Source organism: Acipenser ruthenus, chromosome 2, assembly GCF_902713425.1.
Source record: "Acipenser ruthenus chromosome 2, fAciRut3.2 maternal haplotype, whole genome shotgun sequence".
Classification (NCBI taxonomy): Eukaryota; Metazoa; Chordata; class Actinopteri; order Acipenseriformes; family Acipenseridae; genus Acipenser; species Acipenser ruthenus.
Genome location: NC_081190.1, coordinates 20,727,138 through 20,753,369, shown reverse-complemented (window position 1 = coordinate 20,753,369; position 26,232 = coordinate 20,727,138). Strand labels below are relative to the sequence as shown.

The following is a 26,232-nucleotide window of genomic DNA, read 5'->3' as shown; positions in this document are numbered from 1 at the left end:
TAAAAAGTTCTGCTCAAGAGTTTACATATTTAAATGTGGTATCCAATGTAGTATAGTTCTACAGCTTGGGAACAAGGATTTGACCTTCAGTATAGTTCATAGATTAGTTAGTAATCATTCTCTGCTTCTCTTTCCTCTGATAGTACAATAGGTCTTTACTTCTCACTTACAGTGGCACCGTATGTTTGTTTAGGATTGCTGTTTGGATGCAGTATCCTCCCATGTTTTGAAAACAGACCTTATTATTCTCCCGTAACCTGATTAACAGACAGAGTCTGGCCAGATGCTCACTCAGCAATGGAGAATGTACCGAACATGCTAGGATTGACACAGTAATGAGAATAGCATTACCTTTGCCTGCTAGCAGCAGAAATATTTTATAAAGTGGAGTGCACATGTGGAGAAAACAATAACCCTTTGCCCCTAAGTCATCTGATGTTTCTTTGTTCGTAGCCTTGCATCCAGTTGTCAAATCAAATGCCAGGCTTTTCTGATCTGTTGGAAATGAGGTATAAAGTGGGTTCACATGTTGAGGTCTTAAGTTGCAATCAGAATTACTACTAAAGCAAATAGGCCACTATTTAAAGTAAATTACTAAACTAATATATTTGTTTTTAGTCATTTAAGTATCATTGATTATTAATGACTAATATCTGTTTTTAAAATGTAAAATGATATCCTAGATAAAGGAGAAAAGCCTATCCATATTATGCACTGCTAGAGAAAGACAATTTGTCAAATAAAACTCTAGCAAATTGGTCCATGGAGTCATACTGCAATTGTACAGTATCAAGAAATGAATGAGTATATCAATCCTATATGGCTGCCTTAGCAAATCACTAGATACCCAGAGCAATTATTATCTATTTTCAACTCGCTGTATGTAACAGCAGATTTAACCTTCAACTAAATAGTAGAGGAATATGTGGAAATATTTTAACTTTAGATACTAATACAGTATTACAAATACCCACTGGAAATTAGAATCCTTTGAAGTGGAGACCTGAACATATCAGGGGATATTGACATAGCTCTTAGTGGTAAAGGAGCAGAATTTTTTTTAAAAACGTGTTTACAGAAATGAGACCTCTCGTAAACCCCTCTAATTGCGTGCTGGTAAAACATCAGCACAGTTCCTATTAGCTTATCTAAGTTGTCCTTCAGCATTACCCTGCTTTTCCCTGGCGCTTCAAAAGCTTTACACTTATTAGAGCTAAACTGCTGCCTTTGAACTCGTGTTGGATCATATCATTTAGCAAGAATTGTGGCATTAAGTGGCTTTATCAACCTGCGCCAGCACAGTTGTCATCATGTAGATGTGTTCTGTATCCAAATGCAAGGTGATCACATGTTAATTATGTTCTCTTCAGAGATCACTGTCTAGACCTTTTCTTTCCTAGCGCTTCTTTCTTGTACCTCTTAGCGGTTGCCTTTGTTTCATCTGTCTATTTATATGACTCACATTCTTTATTTGTATTGCTACCTTGGGCCTTTCATTTAGCAGTTAAACCTGAATTCCAATTCCAGAGAAGTTCAACATTGCCCCTTCAGGTCAGTCCTGTTCTTGGTGGACTGGAACATGTGTGTTTATTCTCTAAAGGTAATTTTATATTGTGAACTTTACTGACAGCCTTGTGGCTATCCGTCTATTGTGACCCTGAGTTTGAGGTTATTGTTATATTTAGACTCTTGTTTAGATCCTGATGAAGATCTCTCATAGATTGAAACGTTGACTTGACCTGTTGGCGTGGTGTTTTGATAAATACAGTTATTTATTTTGGAGCTTATTTAGTGTGCGGGTATTTCATTTCTTTATTCTTGTTTTGACTACTTCGTACCCTGCACCTCTTTTGAGTAATGGATGTGCGTATAGATACCTTTGGGTACTGTACGATACAAATGGATACCCGCTCAACGTCAGGGGAGAAAATCAGCGTGTATCTATTTTTGTATAATACATAGTTCATAAGAATAGTATAGTTAATCTTATGTGACATTTTTTTTTTACAACTGATAAAAGTCAGCTGTGCAAACTGCTACCTGATAGAAATAAAATTCTGATGGCTATATCCCATTAGTATCAGGTTCTGCAATGTATTATCATGTATATTTACTTGTCCCATGCCCTGTGCTGTTTTTTGAAGTGTATTCCCTATACACATATTCGGCTAGATTTCAAAGCTTTTTTTTTATCATTAGCATGATTATTCCAGAAATGCAGCTGATAAAGTTACCATACCACATGCCTGTCACAGTGCAAGAGCCAGTGAGGACCCTGTTTATATTTAAGAGAGTAGGTCCTGAGTCATTAAAGCCTGCTCTTTGTAGGCTTTGATGGATTAAATAATGTTTGATATTCAACGTAAAAAATGTAAAAACAAACAAAAAAAATTGGTACAGATAAAGTGACGACTGTCTTGAACTAGTGGGGGGAGGGACATGACTGGAGTCACAAAACGTTTTCAAGGCATGTGAAGCAGAACAGATGGCTGACAACAGCTACAAGCACTTCCACTCTCTGGAGGAAAACTTTTGGATTTGTCATTGGTTTCACCCCTGTTAGCAGTGTGGTGCAGCAGTAACTGACAATGCTGATGACAGCTCTGGTATTTTGTGAAATAAAATAACAAAATGCTGTTTGTCAGGATCAACTGAAGGGAGACTAATTAACGCAAACTCATTGTATAACCAGTGACAGTATTTAATCATCCAGCACCACAGAAATGTAACACTACAGCGACTCTGATATTGCCCCCTGGTCACTGGCTATATTTGAGCTTAACTTGTTGTGAATCAAATGTCACAGGTAATTTAACTCTTTCTCCTTTTTACTTGCACCTTTTCTCAAACCATGCCTCTGTTAACTCAACAAATTATTCTCATCTCTGATACATAAACATGATCCCTGGAGCAAACCATTTTGCAGTGTTAAATGCTGCAGCTGTGCACAACAGTTGCATCCTATGCCTATAAAGATAAGTTACAAGTTGTAATTTGTTTTTTATCTGAGAGCTAAAGGATATGTGGTGGAAAGCCGTTACAAGCACCTCCACTTACAAAGCTATACAACACAAGTTAAGCTTACCTCTTACGAACCTGAGAGTCTGTTTAAATTATCTAAAAGAGATGCAGATCTTTATACCACTGCTCTGTATAAATCAGATATTTAGTAGACACTATTTTTTATTGTGTTAATAAGGTGGTCACAAAAACCAACATTGGGAAAGAAAACCACCAGAAGCATTAATATGGAGTTACGGTTAAATAGACGCCCTGGTAGTCAATGGAAACGGTCCTTTAGCCACTATATGTGACTGTAGAATTCCCTGTTTTGCAGACTTTTTACCCTTTCAAATCTAAACACTTATTTGACAAGGCAGTGTTTTTGTTTAAGATGTGGTTATTTTATTATTGTGAACTAAAGCTATTCTGATTGGAGTCTTTCAGCCTAAAGTTTACTATTGCTTTGCGCTAACCGTGATAAATTGATTACTTTTAAGGTGGGAAATATACACAGAACTAGAATAATTAAAGAATGGAAATATAAACACTTTAGAAGGCGATAATATTGTGGATGAGGCTGTGAAAATCTTAATCTCATCGCCACCAAAAAATAAAATAAAATAAGACAACACATTCAATTATTTCTCCGGGTGCCACTCTCCACAGCAAAACAAAAACACTGACAACTCTAAACGCAGTGGCTTTGATAATCATATACTGACAAAACTGACACTGTGAATGCTAGAAAAATGATGGACATGTTTATAGCAAAGAATGAGTTCAGAGAATTGGCAAGCCAGTCTTAACCCTCATCAGCAGACCTCAACCGTCAAACGGTAAGGAAATGCTTTATTTATATGCAGGGTGTTATTTTGTTTATTGTGGTAAAATACTCTAAATATATTAATACATTTGTTCATTATAGAACTATAATTTTTCTGAGTCTGTGTTCAATATCAGTTGTTAAATGCAGATCCTTAGTGACACAACTTTGTAAAAAATCTTACCAGTAATCTGACAATGTGGTAGTCACCGAAACCTCCTGAACAGTACTGATGTAGCTTACAATGGTCACGTGACACACAACCGGAAAAAAAAAATACTCTCATACCACCATTATCCATCATATTATCCTAGTGTATTATTGGATACCAACCACGATACTCATGAAATGAAAACCACTTATGAAATATGTTATTCAAACACAAGTCCGTGTTCGACAAGCTGAATACATTGGCCAATTACTACGATATTACCCTACATCTATGGTTTAAAAGTAATCAATTCCTTAATTATGGTGACCTACATACAGGGCCGTGTTAACCTATACTGGAAAAGACGCACAGAAGCCTATTTTCGGGTCATGTTTTTCTTTTATGACAGTTAGACATTTCTTTTCGATTTACAGCTAACCTGTTTGGTCTCTCGCGCAAGCAGCCAGCTATACATAAACAAATGGTCCACCTGGGAGAGAACCGCCAGTAGTCCTGCGTCAGACTCAGAGGCAGTCTGCAGGATAAACTCATTTTTCAAATACCAGAGTCCCGCGCCTGTGGATTAGGTGCCTGACACTTCAACCACGACATTGTTCGAAGTCTTCCCCATATTTCATTTTTACTGACAAGATTCAATTCAAAAGGTGTTTGTCCAACAGTTTTTAATGTGTTGTATTTCTTGGCACTAATGTTTTGTTCCAATTATAAATCGATGTCTTGTGTGTGTGTGTGTGTTATTTTTCTTACAATTTTCCTACTAGTAATATATTAAATGGAAGAAAAAAACAACTGTTACCTATGGGTAATAAAATAGTTCAATATGTGGTATAATATGAGAAAGATGAGCTACACAAAAACGACGCATTATATTGGATAGAAATGCTATTTCGTTAACTATGGATGGAAACAAATAAAACAGATGCAGAAAAAAAAAAAAAAAAAAACACCTTTTCAGTTTCATTGAATGGCCAGTTCGTTTTACGCAGATATTCTGCATCACAACAACATCAAATGAAACAAACACCCCAAGACCAACCCCTTTTCATCCCGATGACAGACACGATCTTGGCGTGATTGGTTAAACCTGTATACGCTCCTCCTTCCAGCTGGCGCTGATTGGACAATGGATGCCAGGTGACTCCAAGATGTCGATGACGTTTCATCTCCTGCTTGGGGTTTGTGTTTGATACTGAGCTGGAAAGCAGGTAAGATTTATTTTACACAGTTTAATAGGTAAATAACGTATACATGTACACTTCAAGCGACTTATGATAAATCAGTAAGTTAGGACTGTGAGTCTAAATGCGTTTTGTATTTGCAGTAAACAAAGGTACCGGGAATTCTGTGTTAATGCTTGAGGAATTACGGTAATCAGGCCTAATGTTTAGTCTAGATTTTTTATGTCAAAATGTAGGATAGTAATGTATTCCTGAACAACAGTAATTTTCTGCATTGGGTCCCGCGATCGTCATTTTTATAGCATCTCCCTAATTATTTTTGTTTTTAAAATATTTAGTTTAAAATTTCACACTTGCCCAGCTGAGTACTGTTAATGCATAATTAATAGATCTTCGTGATATGAATATTAAAAAAGAACAGTAAAGTGTAGGCATTAATTACATGTGTTTGCAGATCCTAAAACTTAATGGTGGATATCGTCAATAAATAATAAGATATGTGTGACGAGATGAGCAGGCGGACAACAGTAATATATGTGTATATATATATGTGTGTGTGTATATATATATATACACACACATACACATATATATATATAATAAATCTCACAAGTATCCAACCGAATTTTGTATTGTTCTATCGCTGCACACTTTCCTTTAACTAGCTATCATTGACATTCAGTGGTTCTTTGGAATGCTAACTTTCCATTGTCTGAATTACTCTTTCCTTAGTCATTTATCTTAGTCTCCTGATTAAGAATTGACTCCACCTGCTCCATAGAGTAATATGACTTTCTGGAATGAGGAAATCAAGGACCATTGGATGAAAATCAACCATTTATTAAATCTGGAGACAAATAGTCAAAGGAAATATCTTGATGAAGGTACTTGCCAAAACATGTGTCTACTTGATTTAGTTCCTAAAGTTTTATATTAAAAAGAAAAAAAAATCTAATCGTGATCACTTAAAGACATCACATCACCTGTCATAAGATGGCCTTGTAACTATTGATTTTTCAAGCGTGACATTAAACAAAAAATCCTCCCAAGCGTTCCAGTTCTTGCCGAAAACGATTCTTGCATTGATAGTAAGCTTTGCTTTATTACTTGCATTGTAAGAGGTGTAGCAATTAGTTGTGTATCAAACTGGTAGCTTTCTCACATCATAAGTATCCAGGTATTAAACGCTTGTGAATGCAAGCGAATGGAAAATAATATTTAAGTATTTCAGTAGGGAGTTTTGTGAAAATGTCACATCGAGTATGCACATTTGTGTAATGAAAACTATTGGAGTTATAAAACAAACTTTTCAGAAAAAAGTATTCTCATATCACATGGATGGACAACAAGCATGAAGTCTATATATAATGTGCAAATACATTTCACAGTGGTGTAGCCTAGGTGTTAGTGGTAGTGAATATAGATTTTTACACAGCAAGATATTTTTTAATCAATGGTCATGCAAACAGAAAAACTGTTGCCATGGCTCATGTATCCCATTGGTTGTAGCCTAAAATGTATTGTGATATACATGGTATTACGAGTTCTATGTATCATTGCACCCTCATTTTATATTTTATGTTCAAAGTAGGGATGGGCACGTAATCATGCATTCAAATAACAGATTATAAATTTGTTGCATGTTTAGAAAATTACAAATCACATCATCTTGTATTGCAAAAAATATAAATGGTCTGAACAGATCCATTAACGACGCTAAGCCTGCCACTGCAGCCCTGTCTATTACTTGAGCTCTAAATTACTCAAGTCCCTGACGGATAAAAAAAAAACAAAAAAACAGGTATTTTAAAAGTGCACCATTGCATGAATTAATACTATGTTTAATTATTCAGTTTAATTAATACAAGTGACTTCAAAATGGAGGTATTTTACAAAAAAAGAGATCATACAATACGGTGTTATTATTATTATTATTTATTTCTTAGCTGACGCCCTTATCCAGGGCGACTTACAATTGTTACAAGATATCACCTTATTTTTACATACAATTACCCATTTATATAGTTGGGTTTTTATTGGAGCAATCTAGGTAAAGTACCTTGCTCAAGGGTACAACAGCAGTGTCCCCACCGGGGATTGAACCCATCACCCTCCGGTCCAGAGCCCTAACCACTACTCCACACTGCTGGTGTTGTCGGCTTTAATATGATTAATATTATTAAGCAAGCCCATAACAAACGTGAACAGGGTTGCAGCCAACAAACGTTTCAATAATTCCAGTTTGATTTGAAAAAATACATTTTGTTTGGGGACATTTTACTGAAGTGGACACTAAAACAAAAAAATCACACTTTGCAATAAAACATTGAACTATATGAACAGTGTAAGGATAATAATCGCCACCTACAATATCATACAAGCATGTATCCACTTGCCTGCACAGAGAGGCCCAGCCGCAAGCCTCGGGCTCTGTTGACTGCGAGACTGAGAGTATGCCCTTTCCAAGTTGCTCCCGCACATCTTCAACTTTCAGTGGGGGAAAATCCAGCAGAGATATTTGAAGACACCAAGCTACTGTAATTTTCACCCAATTTAGAATGCCTGAAAAGCTACAACAATCTCTAAGGAAGTGGGTGGCGGTGAATAAAGCACTATGAGCCACATTCTGAGTAGTTCTGGTTAAAATAAATAAATAAATAAATAAAAGTAGTGCTGGATATTTTAAGTGCCGCAAGACTTTATTCTCTCGTACGTGATTCTCGGCCGCTATCTTTAAGGATTATAGAAACTCGGTACACTGCAGTAAGTAAACCGTTTTGAAAAAAAAGGATGATATTAAGTCTATCTAGGTAACTCTTAAAACTCAGCCCCATTCATTTTGGGGCGCCATCGCACCCAAGGTTACACACATATTACTCAGGCACCGTAAAAGCCACCTACCTGGCTTGTTTAAAAGTACAGACTTGGGGCTTTCCAAAGACTGTGTCCCAAACCACACCCTTGTTCACTCGTTACTGTCCCTTGAGGGGCAGAAGTACTATGTTTGCCATCTTAAGGGTTGTCCCAATTCCTTAGGGAACGAGTGAAGGGTGTTTTATGTGCCCTTCACTGCACCCTTCGACAGTGTACAAAACAGTTGACTTTTTGCGGATGAAAAAGAAAAGCAACTTTTTCTTCTGCTGCATGCAAAAACTTCATGTCACAGCAGAAGCAATGGAAAGTGCTCTGTCTCACTGTGATGAACAGCTGTTAGGTCTCCTGAAAGCAGCTTATTTTAAAGTAACACCAGTGTGAATGATGATGCAGTAAAATATCTATAGTTTTTTATATGCAAAAGTGCCTTTTCTTTTGCCGTTCCCCCCTAAAATTTTGGAAACCCTCCCACCCATTGGCTGCAGCATAGCCCTGTGTAGTAATAAAATATGTCTTTTAAAAAAAAAAAAAAGGTTTGCTGAGGCTGTCGTTAGTTTAGACTTGACTGTAGAAAGCGTTCAATAACTCCTAGTTATCAACAGCATTTTGCTGTCATTCACTCTTATGAATAGCAGGGTGACGCTCAGGACCGATAAACTTTATGCTAATGAGGTAATCGTTAACCTTTTAATTCATTAAAAACATGCCTTTGTTGGGGCTTAATGACGCATCTGAATTCTCTCTTATGAATAGCAACTGCCATTAAAATAGGCGGCTATGGATGAAATCTGATCATGTACGCCTTTTTTCTCATTTCGACAGGCGTTAACCATTTATGAATAGACCCCTCAGTGATTTAACGTCTACTGAAGTGCATTATTTATAAGGCTTCATGTAGCCGAGCGGATACCAGGACTGAGGAATGTATCGTATTTAATATGATACTGTATGTTACTTAATGTAAACATTTATTTATATTTTGAAGACATACGCCCTTTTCACAGTGGTGCTCCTACCTGGGTTCTGACTACCCATGTCACAATCCCGTGTATGAAACCACTTACCTTTATTGATTCATTATAATTTGTACGTTATGTTATCTTTACTTGCTGTTTGGAAATGATGCTTAAGTTGGTATTCATGCATACTGTACTTGTATTACACATCCTGTTAATAAAAAGAGCTACTTATTGAAGTATTGTCCAAGAGTACCTCAATTGTTGTTTTCTTGCGTATTACTTCAATAGCCAGTTGCACATTGCTGTAAAATGTAATGGCGTAATCGTTTTGAAAATTACATGTATTTGATTATTAAAATATATGGAATGCCCATTCCTAGTTCAAATTGTACACCACTGTACTTTTAATTGACTTCTTTCTTAAAATCTGAAAACGCTGTTGGAACTGCGATGTTTTTCACTGGGTTTCCCTGGTAAAATATTGTAATCAATAAAAAATAAATAAAAGCGCATGTTGGGCTGTAAAAATAGAAGAGAACAATATCACATACATAATATAATAAGTAAACAAACAAACCACATACACAAACAAATATAATGGGTTTTAAAATGATAGGATCTGTATCTGTTGGTACTGTTTTTCATTAATTTTTTCTGAAATTTGTCTTATAGAAATGGGTCAGGAAGCAGGCAAGCCAGCCTGGCCCAAACCAGCAGGAGGCTATCAGACAATCACAGGAAGGAGATATGGAAGAAGACATGCTTACATCAGTTTTCGTCCAACCTTGGCCAAACAAGAAAATTCATCCAAAGAGAACAGCGGGGAGTGTGGAGGAATGGAGATGAACAGTGTGCACAAGGAGAATGCTTTATGTGTGTCCCATATACCTGTAATGTATATATCATGTATATGGTCAGTTTTATGATCATATACTGCTGACATGTTATTCAGACCAACATTCTGCGTTCTTTAACAAATGCTTGGTATAAACTGTAGGAATTGTTTAGATCTGAAAACATTTAGAAATATTTGCTTACAAGTAAAGAAATCGATCTACCCGGCAGCAGCTTGTGTTTTTAACAGTTTAATCAAGTTGTATTGTTGGTAAAACGAAATGGCGTGTTCAGTCTCTTTTCACTGCAGACTCTGCTTGCTTCAAACTCTTACCGATATAACAATTTAATTGGAAACATTTCTCAGTAGAAAAGGGTGTCTGAGGTTATGTACCACTTCCAATTTGAAATAGGATACCTACAGTAATAGTGCCAAGCTACTGAAATCTCGCTCTAAATATTTCTCAGTATAAGTGAGAAAACAGATCTGTCTTTATAATATGTAGTTTTAATATATATATTTGTTGTTTTAGCATCAACTGGGGCCATCAGCTCAACATTACACACTATATTCCCTGCAGCAAATAATTCAGTTCTGCCAGAAATTAACGGAGCAACAATATTCAAGGAAGGTTCTGGCAGGAAAAATGCAGCGTCAAAGAAAGGTATTGACACTGCTGGTTGCTCATTTAAAATGTTGGAGGATGAGCAAATTTCGTCCAATAATTCTGAGAACGGTTCCGGACCAAAGAAAAGTTCAGAGGCCTGTGCTTGGCCAACCCTGGAAGATAATGAAACATGTCCTAGAAGCCCAGCTGGACCGGGTTTTGTAAATATTGACTCTTATGAGCCTGAGAGCAATGGTGGGGAGGAAGATGACCTATCTGTGGACTCATCAATAGGAACGCGTCCTGGACTTCAGAAGCGATTAGATAATATGATTTGTGAGTTGGAGAAGGAATTTGACTATCTCAGTGGTCTACACTCCTACTTGTACACAAAGTCATGTGAGGAAGTTGAACCTGTGCCCAGAAATGGGTGCTGTGGTACAGACCTTGAAGAATCCAGTGAAAACAATAGAATGTTTCAGAGGAGATTGTCTAGGCTAACTGAGGAAAGTTTAGATAAATCTAAATGTGATGAGAAGCTAAACGAGTTAGATATTGCTGAGGCAGCCAGCACCCCAGTGAGTGATCGCAGCATTCAAATCTCTGATGGTAACAATGACCAGGGGTCATCGTCTTCAGAGATGGTGGTGAGACCAAAAGTAAGGAAGCAACATGGTGAAGGCAACCTAGAGCGAAGGAAACGCTCCCAGTCAGATGACTCAAAACATGGGACCAGCAGACCAAAGAAACCTTTGGATGGCCAATGGAGTGCTAATACCCCTTTCTTAATGACTCACACAGAAAAAGTGAGCAAGGAATCCCGATGTGAGTCTGCACGTACTGAATCTGCCAGTAAAGGAGCAAAGCAAGCTGAAGGAAAAAAGAAAGCAATAGAGTTGCAAAGTTGTAAGCATGACGAAGAGGATGACCTCTGGGAAGATTTTGAAGAACTCCAAAAAAGTTGTGCATCCTTTGGCAAAGATGATGATAGGTATGTTGATGCAAATAAAAAAAAAATATATATATATATACACACACAGTAATGTGCAAAAGTTTTAGGCAGGTGTGAAAAAATGCTGTAAAGTAAGAATGCTTTCAAAAATAGACATGTTAATAGTTTATATTTATCAATTAACAAAATGCAAAGTGAGTGAACAGAAGAAAAATCTACATCAAATCAATATTTGGTGTGACCACCCTTTGCCTTCAAAACAGCATCAATTCTTCTAGGTACACTTGCACACAGTTTTTGAAGGAACTCAGCAGGTAGGTTGGCCCAAACATCTTGGAGAACTAACCACAGTTCTTCTGTGAATTTAGGCAGCCTCAGTTGCTTCTCTCTCTTCATGTAATCCCAGACAGACTCGATGATGTTGAGATCAGGGCTCTGTGGGGGCCATACCATCACTTCCAGGACTCCTTGTTCTACTTTACGCTGAAGATAGTTCTTAATGACTTTCGCTGTATGTTTGGGGTCGTTCATTCATAAATACTGTACAAATGTGGATAGATATATTCTGACAGATTCAAGACAGATGATCTACATGTTGTCTTCCGAATTACTCAACCAAACCGTAACAATTTTGGTGTTTCAATTTTTTGGTGTTCCTATTTTAACCATTTTGTAATGTGAAAACTAATTTTGACATTACCTGGCTAGCAAATAGAAATGCTTTGTGTGAGCCAATTGCTTGACTGTATGTAGATCATTGAAACTGTATTTATCTGATTTGCTGAACACTGGCTTCCCATGCATGGTATTATTGGACACGGGAGACCTGAAATATATACTGTTATATTTTTAATTCTGTTAGGAAGAGTTTATATTGAATTTACAATGACATTTATTTTGTGTAATTAAGAAATCGTAAAATTGTCTTTTTGTTGGTCAGTGTAGAAATGATTTAAATTAAAGAGCAAAAGCAAGTTAATAAACACCTGCAGTTAATGCAGGTCATCATGCGGTACTATAACACCTCTTAAGATTCTGTTGTTTTTAAAGTTCTGAATGCAGTGAAGGAGAATGGTCTCCTACCTGGACCTCTGATTCTGCTGTGGACAAGGAGCAGTCCTCCAGTGATGAAAGCTGGGAGACACTCCCTGGATTGGATGAACCAGAACATGAGATTCAGAGCAGCAGCAGTAGCAGCTTGGATGATGTTCCAGAGCTCAACTTTCATTCTGAGTAAGTATGCCTGACCTTTAAGCGTCTGACCGTAATAATTATGCTTTCCGTCTATGCAAACAGAATAGATACCCAGAGTAATGTGTACTTCCCTTCAATTTCACTATGTGGCAGAAGCAAGCCTTGTGGGCGGCACAACACAAGTTTCCTTGTAATGTCATCAACAAGAAGAGACTGCATTTACACAAGGTGCATGTATGTGTTTTCTTTTTTTTGTTTTTTAATAGAGTGCCCAATTATGCTCCCTCACCGCTGCAATTCCCCATACAGGTGTGGAGAACTGAAGGTTCAGTGGGCATCCTCTGATCTCACGACCAAGCCAATTTCCACTTTTACGGCCCTGACAGTTTTGCCTCCCTAACCTGCGGGAGCGCTGGAGCATACGAGACATACCTGGTGGAATCCCCATCGAAGACCAGCAACTTCACACAGCCAGGACGCGAACCTGTGCTCCCCTAACTGAATGACTCACCTGGCACACCACATGGCATTGCTTTTATCAGATGAGCCCCACAAGTTGAATTTTTCTGAACCTAAATACATATATTGATTTCAATATATTTAAAGTGGTCAAGCATACAGTAAATGTCTTTGTCAAGTTAGCATTCTTAAATAAATAAATAAATAAACTATAGTACCAGGAATGAACAGAAAATAACTAGTTTAAACCATCTTTGATTAATGACACCTCTGGGTATTTTTAAACGTCACTGTCGTGCTGTAATCCTAATTGAGACGTGCTATTGTTCCATGTATGTGTTTTAATGCACATTTTTAACATGTTGCTATTTCTGCTGTGATATTTTTAGAGAGCAAGCATCCTTAGAAGATGGAGAAATCCCTTGGCTTCCCTACCAAGAGGAAACGGATAGCAGCAGTGATGACGATACAGACGGAATGAGCCAGTTTGTTCACCCAGGTCTTTTTATGTTAGATGGGAACAACAACTTTGAAGACGATTCCAGTGTGAGTGAAGATTTTGATGCTGAGTGGAGGTATGTTCACATTAAAAGGTTCATAATTCCTGGGGCTTTCCCTGAAGCTCTGGGGAGAATTGTAATAGTGATCTATTCAAATCTATTGTTGCATACTCTTTTTGCAGAAATAGTTCAGCAGATTTGTGTATATTCAATCCTGTTTTCACAATGAAAGGTAATAGTGGTCAGGCAAATGCAAATATAGAAGGATACAAAACCGTATTCTTTTGAAATGTGCGTCAAATTGCTTTATTATTGTTGTGAAAGCTGAAATATTTATAAAATCTGAAATCTGGCTATTTAGCTGTTTTTAATATGACTACAAGGTGTTGATATACCTAGTGCAATTTGTTTACAACTATTAACCAGATGGGCTTTATGACAAAGTGTGCGCCAGTGAAAGCATTTATATCATGACTTGAAATCTTTACTGTTTGATTTGAATAGTTATTTTCCCCTAAAGTAATGCATGTTGGGAAGCACATGGTTTGAACATAAATATAGTCCTGGTATATATCAGATATATGGATATGTTTACCAAACAAGTAGGTTATTTACCTACCATATTTTAAATTAGTTTTTTTTCCTAATATTTGATCTTGATCTTGGGGAGTGTGTGGTTTAAATAAAATATGAACTAAAATGTATTGTTCATAACCCTGATGACTCTGTAATAAAAATAGAAAAACTGTTCTCATTTCTACAGTATGATGTAATACTGGTTTACACATTTAAAAATAAATGCTTTGAAGGAGTAAGTTCTAGATCCTGTCTGACTAACCTCTTAGACATTCGATGAAATTACAACATCCCTTAATATAAGATGCCGCATATACAGTACATAGATTGATAAGAGAACATGTAAGGGATTGGGTAGGGACCCTTGCAGTTTATTGCCTACATAAATGACCTGCATGGGGATAATTAGGCAGCTACCAGACAGCAGCCAGCCAGACACCAGAGCTGGAGGGAGTGGCCACCATGTTGCAGCAGTTCATGAAAACCAAAGGGGATTTACCGTATTCCTTCAAATTTAAGACACAGCCCAAATTTACCATCCTCAATTTGAGGAAAAAGTAAAACATCAAATAAATATGCATTTACGAAGATACAACCTCAATTACGCTGTTCTATTGTACAAAACTGACACAAAAGTGTTGTAGATTAACCATGGAGTTTGTTTATTGTGCTACGTACTGAAGTACTTTAAGATGGTATCTCTGTTGTACACACACCGCTCACTTACTTACAGCATCACGCGTCCCGGCAACAGCAAGCACGACACAACATCAGGCAACATGTAACCCAGCAACCACAACAGCATTGATCACATTGCAAACAAGTCAGAAAGCATATACGACATAACATAACATACGCACATGGATATTACTCATACCTGTTCTCCCAATTTGTGAACTCTGATATTACTTGGCAAGTCAAAAAATACAAGGGTCTGATCAGCATTTCTGATCTGTCGAAGTTAGTACTGTTTTAGAAATGCTGAAATTGTAAAAGCTTATCTTTTGAATTCCTCAGGAAGCTAATGACGCTTCTTTGAAAATGGCTGCCTGTATGTCATGGACGATTCGAAATCGGGCAGTAACATTTTGCTTCGTCTTTTCTCAGCAGTAAGTCGCGTTGCTGCTTGTGTATTCGGGCAGACATCTTTATTCGTCTTTTCTCGGCAGTCAGTCACATTGCTGTTTGTGTACTTGGGTAGTCGCGTCTTGTTGCTGATTTTAATATACACATCAATATACTGTACTCAAATTTAAGATGCAGACTATTTTTGAGAAGCAAAAAATGGTTCAAAAAGTGCATCTTTTTTTTTTTTTTTTATAAATTTAGTCGTTGCCAGTTAGTTTTATTATTTTTCTCCCAATTTGGAATGGCCAATTATTTGAAGCTCAGCTCACCGCTACCACCCCTGCGCTGACTCGGGAGGGCGAAGACGAACACACGCTGTCCTCCGAAGCGTGTGCCGTCAGCCGACCGCTTTTTTTCACACTGCAGACTCACCATGCAGCCACCCAAGAGCTACAGCGTCGGAGGACAACGCAGCTCTCGGGCAGCTTACAGGCAAGCCCGCTGGCGCCCGGCCAGACTACAGGAGTCACTGGTGCGTGGTGAGCCGAGAACACCCTGGCCGACCTAACCCTCCCTCCCCCCGGGCGACGCTCGGCCAATTGAGCGCCGCCCCCTGGGAGCTCCTGTCCTCGGTCGGCAAAGGAATAGCCTGGACTTGAACTCGCGACGTCCAGACTATAGGGCGCATCCTGCACTATATGCGAGTGCTTTTACTGGATGTGCCACTCGGGAGCCCACAAAAACTGCATCTTAAATTCGAAGGAGCACGGTAGTCTGCATTCAGAATTTATTAGAAATGTGACAAATACCAAATGGGGGGTTACCAGAATGGAATATACAAGAAAGACCTTGGCTGTGTTGTAGACTCATTGCTGACAGAAGCCAGGAGGTGTGGGGTAAAAAGGATCACAGAATGTTTGGCTTTTGTCAGGAATATAAATCTAGGGAGGTTATGATGAGGTTGTATAATGCACTGGTGAAACCTCAATTGGAATACTGCGTTCAGTTTTGGACCCTACATTCCAAAACAGACACTGCAGCTTTGGAGAGAGTACAGCGAAGAGCTGCTACACTAATCCCAGGGCTTAAAGGTATTCATTGTGAAGGTTGGTTGTGGACTGAATATATGTAGCCTAGAACAAAGAATGGTTAGGGGAGACTTGATAGAAGTTTTAAAAATCCTTTATTTCAAGTGCAACACAGGCTATTGGGTAGAGACAGATTTAGAGCTGAGGGTAGGAGGCATGTTTTTACACAAAGTGGTGACTGTATGGAATGGTTTACCAAGCCACTTTTCTGCTGTTGTGTCATTGGGATCAAAGTTCTGGGATCAATTGGCTACTTGAAACTGTATCAGTTCATAACTTACTGCTTTAGACAGGTTCAGATAAGGTTGCTGTTTTAAAGGGAGTCAAGATTCTAAAGTCCTGTTAGCTTCAGAGGGCATTTTGGCCTACCTGTGGGATAATGACCCCTACTTGGGACATGAATAGCACATTTTCTGTGCTGTTTTAAATAGTTAACATTCTGTAGTTTTTACTGATATATAAATATATATTTTTTATTATTTTATTTATTTATTTTTTAAAATATAAATGGCATGGTGAAATTTCTATAGCAAAACCATACTAATATCTGGTATTTTGTTAGAAAACCTGCTGATGAGTTACAATTGGGCATAAAATGCAGCATATTGTGAAATCTACAGATATCAGCAGGATGTTTGCCAAGCTGCACTGTAATTTTAATTTCTGCCATGACATATAAATCAATATGTCATTAATGTTCTGTAATTACAGAATGAATCCCATGCTGTCCAGAAATATTAAATCCAGTGCTATAGTACAAGCCAGCCCTTTTAGTTTAAATGAAGAATCAGAAGTTATCATTATGAATATTTGAAAGTGCTGACTTGTTAGGCTTTAAGGGTTTTTTTTAAATTACATTTTAGATGACCAGGGATATGAATTGGAATAGTAAGCTAAGCTCCCACCCTTATTGCAGAGAAAAGCATTTTTGCTGAAAGTAACACACATTAATTTGTCCTATTTTGTCTAATTTTTCAAAGTGGAACAATTAAAAAGCAGTCCTATCAAACCTTCGGTCTGTCTTTCTTGGAGAGTTTCCATTGCTTAATTTTAAAAACAGTGAAAATATGGACTCCATTTTGCTGCATCTGCTGTATGTTTTCTGTACTAAACAGGTCTCTGCATACATTAACATTACACTGTCACAAAATTAATCTTATACTTATGAATGGGGAAACCACTAGCATAGAGTACAACAACCTTTGTTGTGTTTTTACATTCCATGATTGGAGAAAATGATAATGAGTGTGTCTGAGTGTGTTGAGTGAGTAGTAAGTATTATGAAAATGAATCTCCAGTAATGTACAGCTCACCAGCTTCCTTCTTGACTGGCCATAGGAATTGAAGATATGTATTATGGTTTCATCTTTGGCTTGTTCGACTGTTTGTTGAACAGAGAAAAATGAATATGTAGCACACGATTAAATATATTGAATGTCTTGATTACAGATTACTAGATGAATTTGGTGAAGGTTTTGGAGTGGCTCAAGCTTTTTCCTATGTGGACCCACAGATGCTTACTTACATGGCTCTTGAAGAGCGGTTAGCTCAGGCTATGGAGGTAGGCAATGTCATTTTTACAACTGGTATTACTATTATCGTACGCAAGCATAATCTTTCATTTTTATCCACTGTTTGAAAGAATCCCACGTTTATATTGGCCTACTCTCGTTGCAAAACTAAACTATTTCAAAATAAATAAATGTGTCTGTGGCTATGGCTTATTCTGGTTGGGTATAGGTTTTTTTTCTCCAGAAGGCATGATGATAAATGTGTTCCAAAACAATGCAAGATGCTCTCCTTAATCAACATTGAATGCCAATAAAAATGTACAAAGGATTTCACTAACAAAACAGTACAATGCAAAACTACATCTGTTTTTCAATATTGCAAATAGTTTTTTGCACACTGGTGGGTTTGACGTTGTAAGAATCTATACTTCTGTACTGTGCATATTAACTACAAACATGTGGCAGTGTTTAATGGACTAAAAAACAAAATGATTTTCTCTTTTTCCATCAAAAGGCTGCCCTGGCTCATCTTGAGTCTTTGGCTATTGATGTTGAACAAGCTCACCCCCCAGCCACTGAAGAAATCATTGATTGTCTGCCACAGATTACAGTGCTGGAAGATCACCACGGTGAGATGGGAAAACACACTGTAAACATGAAAAAACATTCAATAATAAATTCAACTTTTAAAGAAACTACGTCAAGTAGACAACCATATTGGCTAGTTTCTTTATAGTTTTACCAGAGATGTGGAGATATTTATATAAAGATGTGCTAAACAAAACGTTTTTTAGGTTTTTTTTAAGTTTTTAGGTTAAAAAAAAAAAAAAAATGTCCGACAATTCCGTTTTAATCCACTGTGGGTGTTTGTGGTACAGGCTGGGTCAAAAGTCACACAACACTGGCTATGTTTACAACAACTGTCGGTAACCAGTGGAGCATTCTTTTTCTAGATTTATGATGTCATCGTACCATCATCGTACTGTACCTTTCTAGATTTTTTTAAATGTCCGTTCTAAGCTTCAAACATTTGGACAGGGTACGCCAGGGCCATCTATAATTCCCTGCGGTTGACAAACATACATTCTCAGGAATTTCACTCCGCATAATCTTGGAACAGGGTAATATGTTTATTATTATTATAAATATAGATTGCAAATTCAGTATATAGTTGATGTTAGGGCTGTCAATCACAGTTAACTTCTGCAATGAACGCGTTATTTCTTTGGAGATTAATTTATGCGTGTTAATCTCACTCCTCTGTCTTGACCCTCTTCACGTTCCGTACTTCATTTCCTGCGGCACCATTTTAATATACAGTACCCAAGCACATGCAACACAATGACTGCAGTCTGCGTTTGCTTAGAAAGTTATAGTCCATGAGCCAAAACTCAGAAAGCCCTTTGTTTTTTAATTGGCTGCACCTCCCGTCGGACAGGTTTTTTGTGATCATTTTGTTCCTTAATATATCTAGATTCCATTTATGCCTGTTGCCAAGCTGAATAATTGTCTTTTTAGATGCAAAACAACCTATTTTGGACCTACCCTTACTACGCTTCAGACAGTAGAATGCTGTCCTTATTTCTTGATTTTTTACTTTTTTTAAACTTATTTTTGTATTAATACACCAGGCTTTTATCAGCATCTATTTTGTATATGCAGTGTGCCGATTGCTTCCTGACTTCCCCTGGTAACAGAGGGGCATGCAGAAAAAAAAAAAAAAAATCCTGGTTTGGAATAAGTATCTCTTTTTGTCACAGCTGATATGCGATGTAACAAAAGAATCATACCGCACGTAGCACCGCCTGTTCTATACACAATATTCTTCTCTTTAGTTAAATTTATTCTACTCCTATTGCAGGTACTTTAAAAAAAAAAAATGCATACCTATATATTTACATATCAGTGAATAAAAACATTTTTGGTAAGTTAATGCTGACAGTCAATACATTACCAAGACCTGAAAACATATCCATTCATCTCAACCTGAAATAATATAGTCATGTTTAATAATGTACGTGTGTGTGTGTTTTATATACAGTACTGTGCAAAAGTTTTAGGCAGGTGTGAAAAAATGCTGTAAATGCTTTCAAAAATAGACATGTTAATAGATTATATTTATCAATTAACTAAATGCAAAGTGAGTGAACAGAAGAAAAATCTAAATCAAATCCATATTTGGTGTGACCACCCTTTGCCTTCAAAACAGCATCAATTCTTCTAGGTACACTTGCACAAAGTCAGGGATTTTGTAGGCATATAGTCAGGTGTATGATTAAACAATTATACCAAACAGGTGCTAATGATCATCAATTCAATATGTAGGTTGAAACACAATCATTAACTGAAACAGAAACAGCTGTGTAGGAGGAATAAAACTGGGTGAGGAACAGCCAAACTCAGCTAACAAGGCGAGGTTGCTGAAGACAGTTTACTGTCAAAAGTCATACACCATGGCAAGACTGAGCACAGCAACAAGACACAAGGTAGTTATACTGCATCAGCAAGGTCTCTCCCAGGCAGAAATTTCAAGGCAGACAGGGGTTTCCAGATGTGCTGTCCAAGCTCTTTTGAAGAAGCACAAAGAAACGGGCAACGTTGAGGACCGTAGACGCAGTGGTTGGCCAAGGAAACTTACTGCAGCAGATGAAAGACACATCATGCTTAGTTCCCTTCGCAATCGGAAGATGTCCAGCAGTGCCATCAGCTCAGAATTGGCAGAAAACAGTGGGACCCTGGTACACCCATCTACTGTCCGGAGAAGTCTGGTCAGAAGTGGCCTTCATGGAAGACTTGCGGCCAAAAAGCCATACCTCCGACGTGGAAACAAGGCCAAGCGACTCTACTGTGCACGAAAACACAGGAACTGGGGTGCAGAAAAATGGCAGCAGGTGCTCTGGACTGATTTCAAATTTTGACTCATATTTGGCTGTAGCAGAAGGCAGTTTGTTTGCCGAAGGGCTGGAGAGCGGTACACGAATGAGTGTCTGCAGGCAACAGTGAAGCATGGTGGAGGTTCCTTGCAAGTTTGGGGCTGCATTTCTGCAAATGGAGTTGGGGATTTGGTCAGAATTAATGGTCTCCTCAATGCTGAGAAGTACAGGCAGATACTTATCCATCATGCAATACCATCAGGGAGGCATCTGATTGGCCCCAAATTTATTCTGCAGCATGACAACGACCCCAAACATACAGCGAAAGTCATTAAGAACTATCTTCAGCGTAAAGCAGAACAAGGAGTCCTGGAAGTGATGGTATGGCCCCCACAGAGCCCTGATCTCAACATCATCGAGTCTGTCTGGGATTACATGAAGAGAGAGAAGCAACTGAGGCTGCCTAAATCCACAGAAGAACTGTGGTTAGTTCTACAAGATGTTTGGGCCAACCTACCTGCCGAGTTCCTTCAAAAACTGTGTGCAAGTGTACCTAGAAGAATTGATGCTGTTTTGAAGGCAAAGGGTGGTCACACCAAATATTGATTTGATGTAGATTTTTCTTCTGTTCACTCACTTTGCATTTTGTTAATTGATAAATATAAACTATAAACTATTAACTATTGTCTACTTTTGAAAGCATTCTTACTTTACAGCATTTTTTCACACCTGCCTAAAACTTTTGCACAGTACTGTATACAGTTTTTAAAGCGGTTTAAATTGCATTAAACACTGAATGCTCATACTTACAGATTGATATAAAACATTTATGGATTTGTCAAAGAAAGCGTTCTATAATATGCCAGCAAGCCAGCACAACAAAATGAAACAGAGAGCAATGCCTATGATCTGTCTGACTACTATATTTTTTTTAATTATTATTATTATTATTATTATTATAAACAATGATTATTATAATAATAATTATTATGTAAAAGGAAACTGATAAGAAAATATGCAGTAAAATTTGAAATGCATTAAGGTGAGTAATAAACTGACTTCATTGTGATTTAGTTGGTTCAAATAATTTAACAGCAAATGCTGGACTTTTTCTGTAACTCTGTAAATAAATTTAAAACTATAAAGACAGGGCAACAATATTAATCCAGAAATAGGACAACAGGTTTTTTTTTTATGCTGGGTTGTTTTTTGAATAATAATAATACTAATACAATGACAATACAGTACAAATTTCACTTGTACAGCACTCTTCATGCAAGGGCAATGCACAAAAGAAATATAAAAAATCCTGTGTCTAATATATAATCCAGCTACAAATAAACAGACCCAAACAAATATGTTTTCAAACAGGATTTAAAAGATTCAATTGTGCTAACATTCCTGATATGAATCGGGAGCAAGTGTCAAAGACAAGGGGCATTTAGTTATAACTAAATGCCCTGGCTCTGACAGAGTTCAAAATAATTTTAGGGACTGGCAGAAGATTTAGCATTTTCCGATCTCGGGGAACAACCAGGGGCATATGGGGTCAGCAGATCTTGAAGATAAGAAGGTCCAGACCATGTAAGGCCGTATAGGTAATAAGACAAACTTTAAAATAAAACTAATAATAATAGTAATCGTAATAATAGCAGCATCAGTAATAAAACAACTGCTTGAGATGGGTGCAGTAATTGTATCAATTAAATATGCGATTAAAAACAAGATTAAAAAATGGAATCGCGAGATTAATCGCTTGACAGCCTTAGTTGATATACACACCTCCAAACTGTTGCTGATGAACAACTGAAGTCTCAGCAGCAAGCTGAACACTCCATGTAGCTCTTGTCAATAAAGCCTTATCTTACAGTCCTTAAGACAATAGCATCAAATCCTGCTGTTAAAGTGTTATAATACAAAGATGCTTATTATAATTTATATTAGTTATAACCACTGTTTGAAAATTGAATTGATTTGTTTTTAAGAATCCAGTCAAATTAATTATTGTAAACTGGCCAGAGACTTCTGGCATTTACTGTAATTGTAAAACCTGAAAGATGGAACAGGTAAATATTATCATTGGCTTCATATTGTATAAAATTGTGAAATTTCCCACTGCAGTTGAGTGTCTCTGAGTTTTTTCTTTTTTTAAAGTTTTGGACAAAAAACTGTTTCTCAAACTGTGATAAATATATAGCCGTGGGAGATTCATGCAGAATGTGTTGTAAATATAAATGAGATCATTTAAAATGGCTATTATCAGCATGTTATATTTGATTTTACTGTCCGTATGTTTGCATTTTTCAGGCCAGGAACAGTGTTGTGCCATCTGCTGCTGTGAATATATGAAAGATGAAATAGCAACAGAACTTCCCTGTCGTCATGTATTTCATAAATCCTGTGTGACCCGATGGTTACAAAAGGTACAGTATTTTGAAAAATAATTCTTTTGCTAGCTGCCCAAAAATTGGATTTGGATTATTAACTATAAACATCTTAAGACAATCAGTATTTCACCAAGTTATACGTGTAAAGGCAAAACACTTCTGGTAGAATGTCTTTATGTTAATTATAATACCCCCACAACACACCTTTTAAAGACTGAATTATTTTTGAAGTACAGTGTAGTTCAAAGGAAGCTTTCAAATGAGTATTTTAAAATCTATAGGTGGTCCCACTCTTCGCAATTAACATGACAAGACTATTTATATGATAACTAGTACAGTGCTTACCCATTAACGCTGTAGTGGGGAGCCATAGTTACAAGACCGTGGTATTTGTGTTCCGCCTTATAACAAGTATAAAAGATCTACTGTAATGGAATTATGGAGCAAATGGGAGCCACGACCCTACCGTGTTATAACCGATTCCGCACTATAACGAGGCGTGTTATAACGGGTGTATATATATAGTAAATTTGTAAAAAAAAAAAAAAAAAGTCATGATGTTATTTGAGTAGAAACTAGTTTGTGGTTGTTGAATGAACATATTTTAGTTGCAAAGAACAGAAGAAGAATAGGTAATAAAAACAACATTTATTTGATTGAAATGTCAAAATTACGTCTACTCTATGTAGAATGTCCAATCAAAGGACATTATAACATCTGTCAACAAGGGATTCTTCTGAGTGCCATCTAGATGGGTTATTCTTGATTTAGCTGCTAATCTTCGCTCCAAGGGAAGTAGCTGGTTTGTCATTATAAAATACTTGCAGAGTTTACAATCGATCATAATCAGGTGCATTGTGTTTTGTGTTTTTTTTTTTTTTTTTTTTTATAATTATTTTTGTCCAATGCCAAACATCTATCTAAATATAGCTTTCCTTGCTGCATGGTGGACTGGTTTTGCTGATTTTGTTTTATTTGTAACCTCCTACAGTCAGAAAATGTGGTCATTCTGCAGAAACCAAATTAATGTTAATGTGAAAAAATGATATGTCAGCTTTTGATTTATGATTTTTCTCATCTGTGTTGAAGCAATAAAGAACATATTTATTTAACAGATGCAGATGTCTTTTTCCGTCTGCATCTGGTGGTTGCCTTGAACAATAATCCACTGCGTCCTCGGCGAAGCTTTTTATAACACAACCTAATATTTTTAAAATGCTGACCACTGCTGGTGCAGAATTAAACAAAGAAGCGTGCATACAGTGTTCATACACAATACAAATAAATGGTCTGCCTCCTTTTATGGAAACTACTTTTAACAACAGATAAATAAGTGTTTGGTATCTTCCATATATTAAGCTTTTAAGAATGGCTTTGAATAAGATAGTTAGTAGATCTTGGCCAACGATGGACCCATAATTCTGACTTCAGAAGATGTGAACCAGTATGTAATGTAATAACTTAAATCACATGTTTTCTATTTCTTCAGTCGGCAACATGTCCGGTGTGCCGCCATGTCCTCTCCCCTGCGCTCCCTGACTCCACTGTGGCTACAACCTTTGTGTTGGATCACGACACTCCTCCATCCACCCACAGCGCGGCAGGAACACGGTGAAGAACAAAAAACATTTGTTAGATTAAAACAAAAAAAAGAAAAAAGAAAAGGAAACATTTTTTTTAGTTATTATTATTTCAATGCTATAAGATACCGAAAACCTTATAGAAATATACTACAGACTAAAACCTCTAATATGTGACATGTTTAATCACTGATTTTAGTTTAACAAGTGTGAAATATTTAAAATGGTGAAGTCTCAGTGACAGGCTGCACCTATTTTCTGAGAAAATATTGTCATGCTGTCTTAACAAGCATTTGTTATTTCTGTTTTTGTTTTAAAAGAAAAAATACAAAAAAAACTTGTAAATGGTTAGATGAATGGGGCTTTTTTGAAGCAATCTTGCATTGAAATGTCAAAATAAGTTTAGTGCAATAAAGATAGTATTACATTTGCTTTTACTAATAAATAAATTCACAGAGTATGGTTTTAAGTTATTCACATACGAACCAGTGAACTTAGTCATTTGGAAAAGAGGCTGACTCAAACCCAGTAGAGATCCTTCATTTTCATGATGTTTGTCCTCTAACTGGACAATTCACCATTGCTTTCTGCTTTTCAGCAGCTGAACTGTTCTATATAAATAAGTGCATTGCTTATTATGTACCTTACCAGTATACTGGATTGCTAAATGCTGGCTATTACGGTCCCAATGTTCAATAAAGGCTGTAACTTTGTTTCTGCAAGTATGTTGTTGTGGATGTTGACATATGTAGTGACATTGTTTTGTTTTTTTAAGGATATGAAAATGATAATGTAAGGAGACCTGAGATCTGATTGAGAAATAGCAATGAACAATATGGGTGCCATATGTAGTAGAGATAATAGTATCATTGGGAATTATGTTACAGAGGGCTACCTACAAGGTCACGTTTTTGTATATATTTAAACGGTATATGGCTTTTCTCCACTCCCTGCACTTGGACAGCTGGGTTAAGGGTGAAAGTCTTCATCAACAGACCTTAAAGCTAAATTAAAAAGTAGAATATAGATATATAGTATCAGACAAAAATATTGGCACGCTACCCTTAATATATTTCAAGAAAACATGTTAAATAGAAGCATTTAGTGAACATTAACCACTAGTTAGTATGACAAAGCAAAATACAATTTCTGGTAATTTAACAAATCTATAAAAAAAAAAAAAAAAGCACAACAATTTCAAGTATTTGTTTATGACAAATGTATTGGCACCTTTACATTTAAGTCTGTAAAAATGTAATAGAGCTCATTAAATATATTTGATTCCACATCGAATGCTAAACAAAGTGCTGCAACTCCATGAATCTGCCTAAAAACTGACCCAAAAAGAGAAAGCATGCTGCAAGCGAGTCAACGACCTCAAGCAACGAGTCAGGCCCGGCTGAAGGAAGGTTTTCAGATAACAAGTCTGGGTCTGCTGTACACCTAAAACTACAGTATCCAAAAGAAACTGTGCCCTTCTACCTGCATAGCTAAAAGATTCAGCGAAGAGGACAGAGCGGACGGACGCTGTTGTGGATCCTATACTGAGGACTGAAGACTTTGTTGCAGCTGTTTGTTGATTCTATCAAGAAT

At 37.0% G+C, this 26,232-nt stretch overlaps 1 protein-coding gene across 3 annotated transcripts; it reads left to right on the top strand.

The window, feature by feature from the left end:
* The first annotated feature begins 5,106 nt into the window (after window positions 1–5,106).
* LOC117963551 (E3 ubiquitin-protein ligase Praja-2-like) lies at window positions 5,107–25,352 on the top strand. Of its 3 annotated transcripts, XM_058991654.1 has the most exons (11): window positions 5,107–5,203; window positions 5,909–6,060; window positions 9,682–9,882; window positions 10,377–11,442; window positions 12,454–12,636; window positions 12,751–12,831; window positions 13,446–13,631; window positions 17,738–17,849; window positions 18,314–18,428; window positions 22,980–23,095; window positions 24,549–25,352. In XM_058991654.1, the coding sequence occupies exons 2-11, from the start codon at window positions 5,964–5,966 to the stop codon at window positions 24,672–24,674; spliced, it is 2,283 nt and encodes a 760-aa protein (XP_058847637.1). In that variant the 5' UTR covers window positions 5,107–5,203; window positions 5,909–5,963; the 3' UTR covers window positions 24,675–25,352. The 3 variants fall into 3 exon arrangements, with proteins under 3 accessions (XP_058847637.1, XP_058847646.1, XP_058847642.1); XM_058991663.1 differs by lacking the exon at window positions 5,909–6,060 and having other exon boundaries at window positions 5,109–5,203; XM_058991659.1 differs by lacking the exon at window positions 12,751–12,831 and having other exon boundaries at window positions 5,110–5,203.
* Window positions 25,353–26,232: the final 880 nt, after the last annotated feature.

Bases quoted from the DNA above. Each gene is read 5' to 3' on its own strand.
- LOC117963551 (XM_058991654.1), top strand. From the start codon at position 5,964: ATGACTTTCTGGAATGAGGAAATCAAGGACCATTGGATGAAAATCAAC. The intron at 6,061-9,681 runs GTACTTGCCAAA...TTTGTCTTATAG, and splicing joins AAGGAAATATCTTGATGAAG to AAATGGGTCAGGAAGCAGGC. The intron at 13,632-17,737 runs GTATGTTCACAT...TCTTGATTACAG, and splicing joins GATTTTGATGCTGAGTGGAG to ATTACTAGATGAATTTGGTG.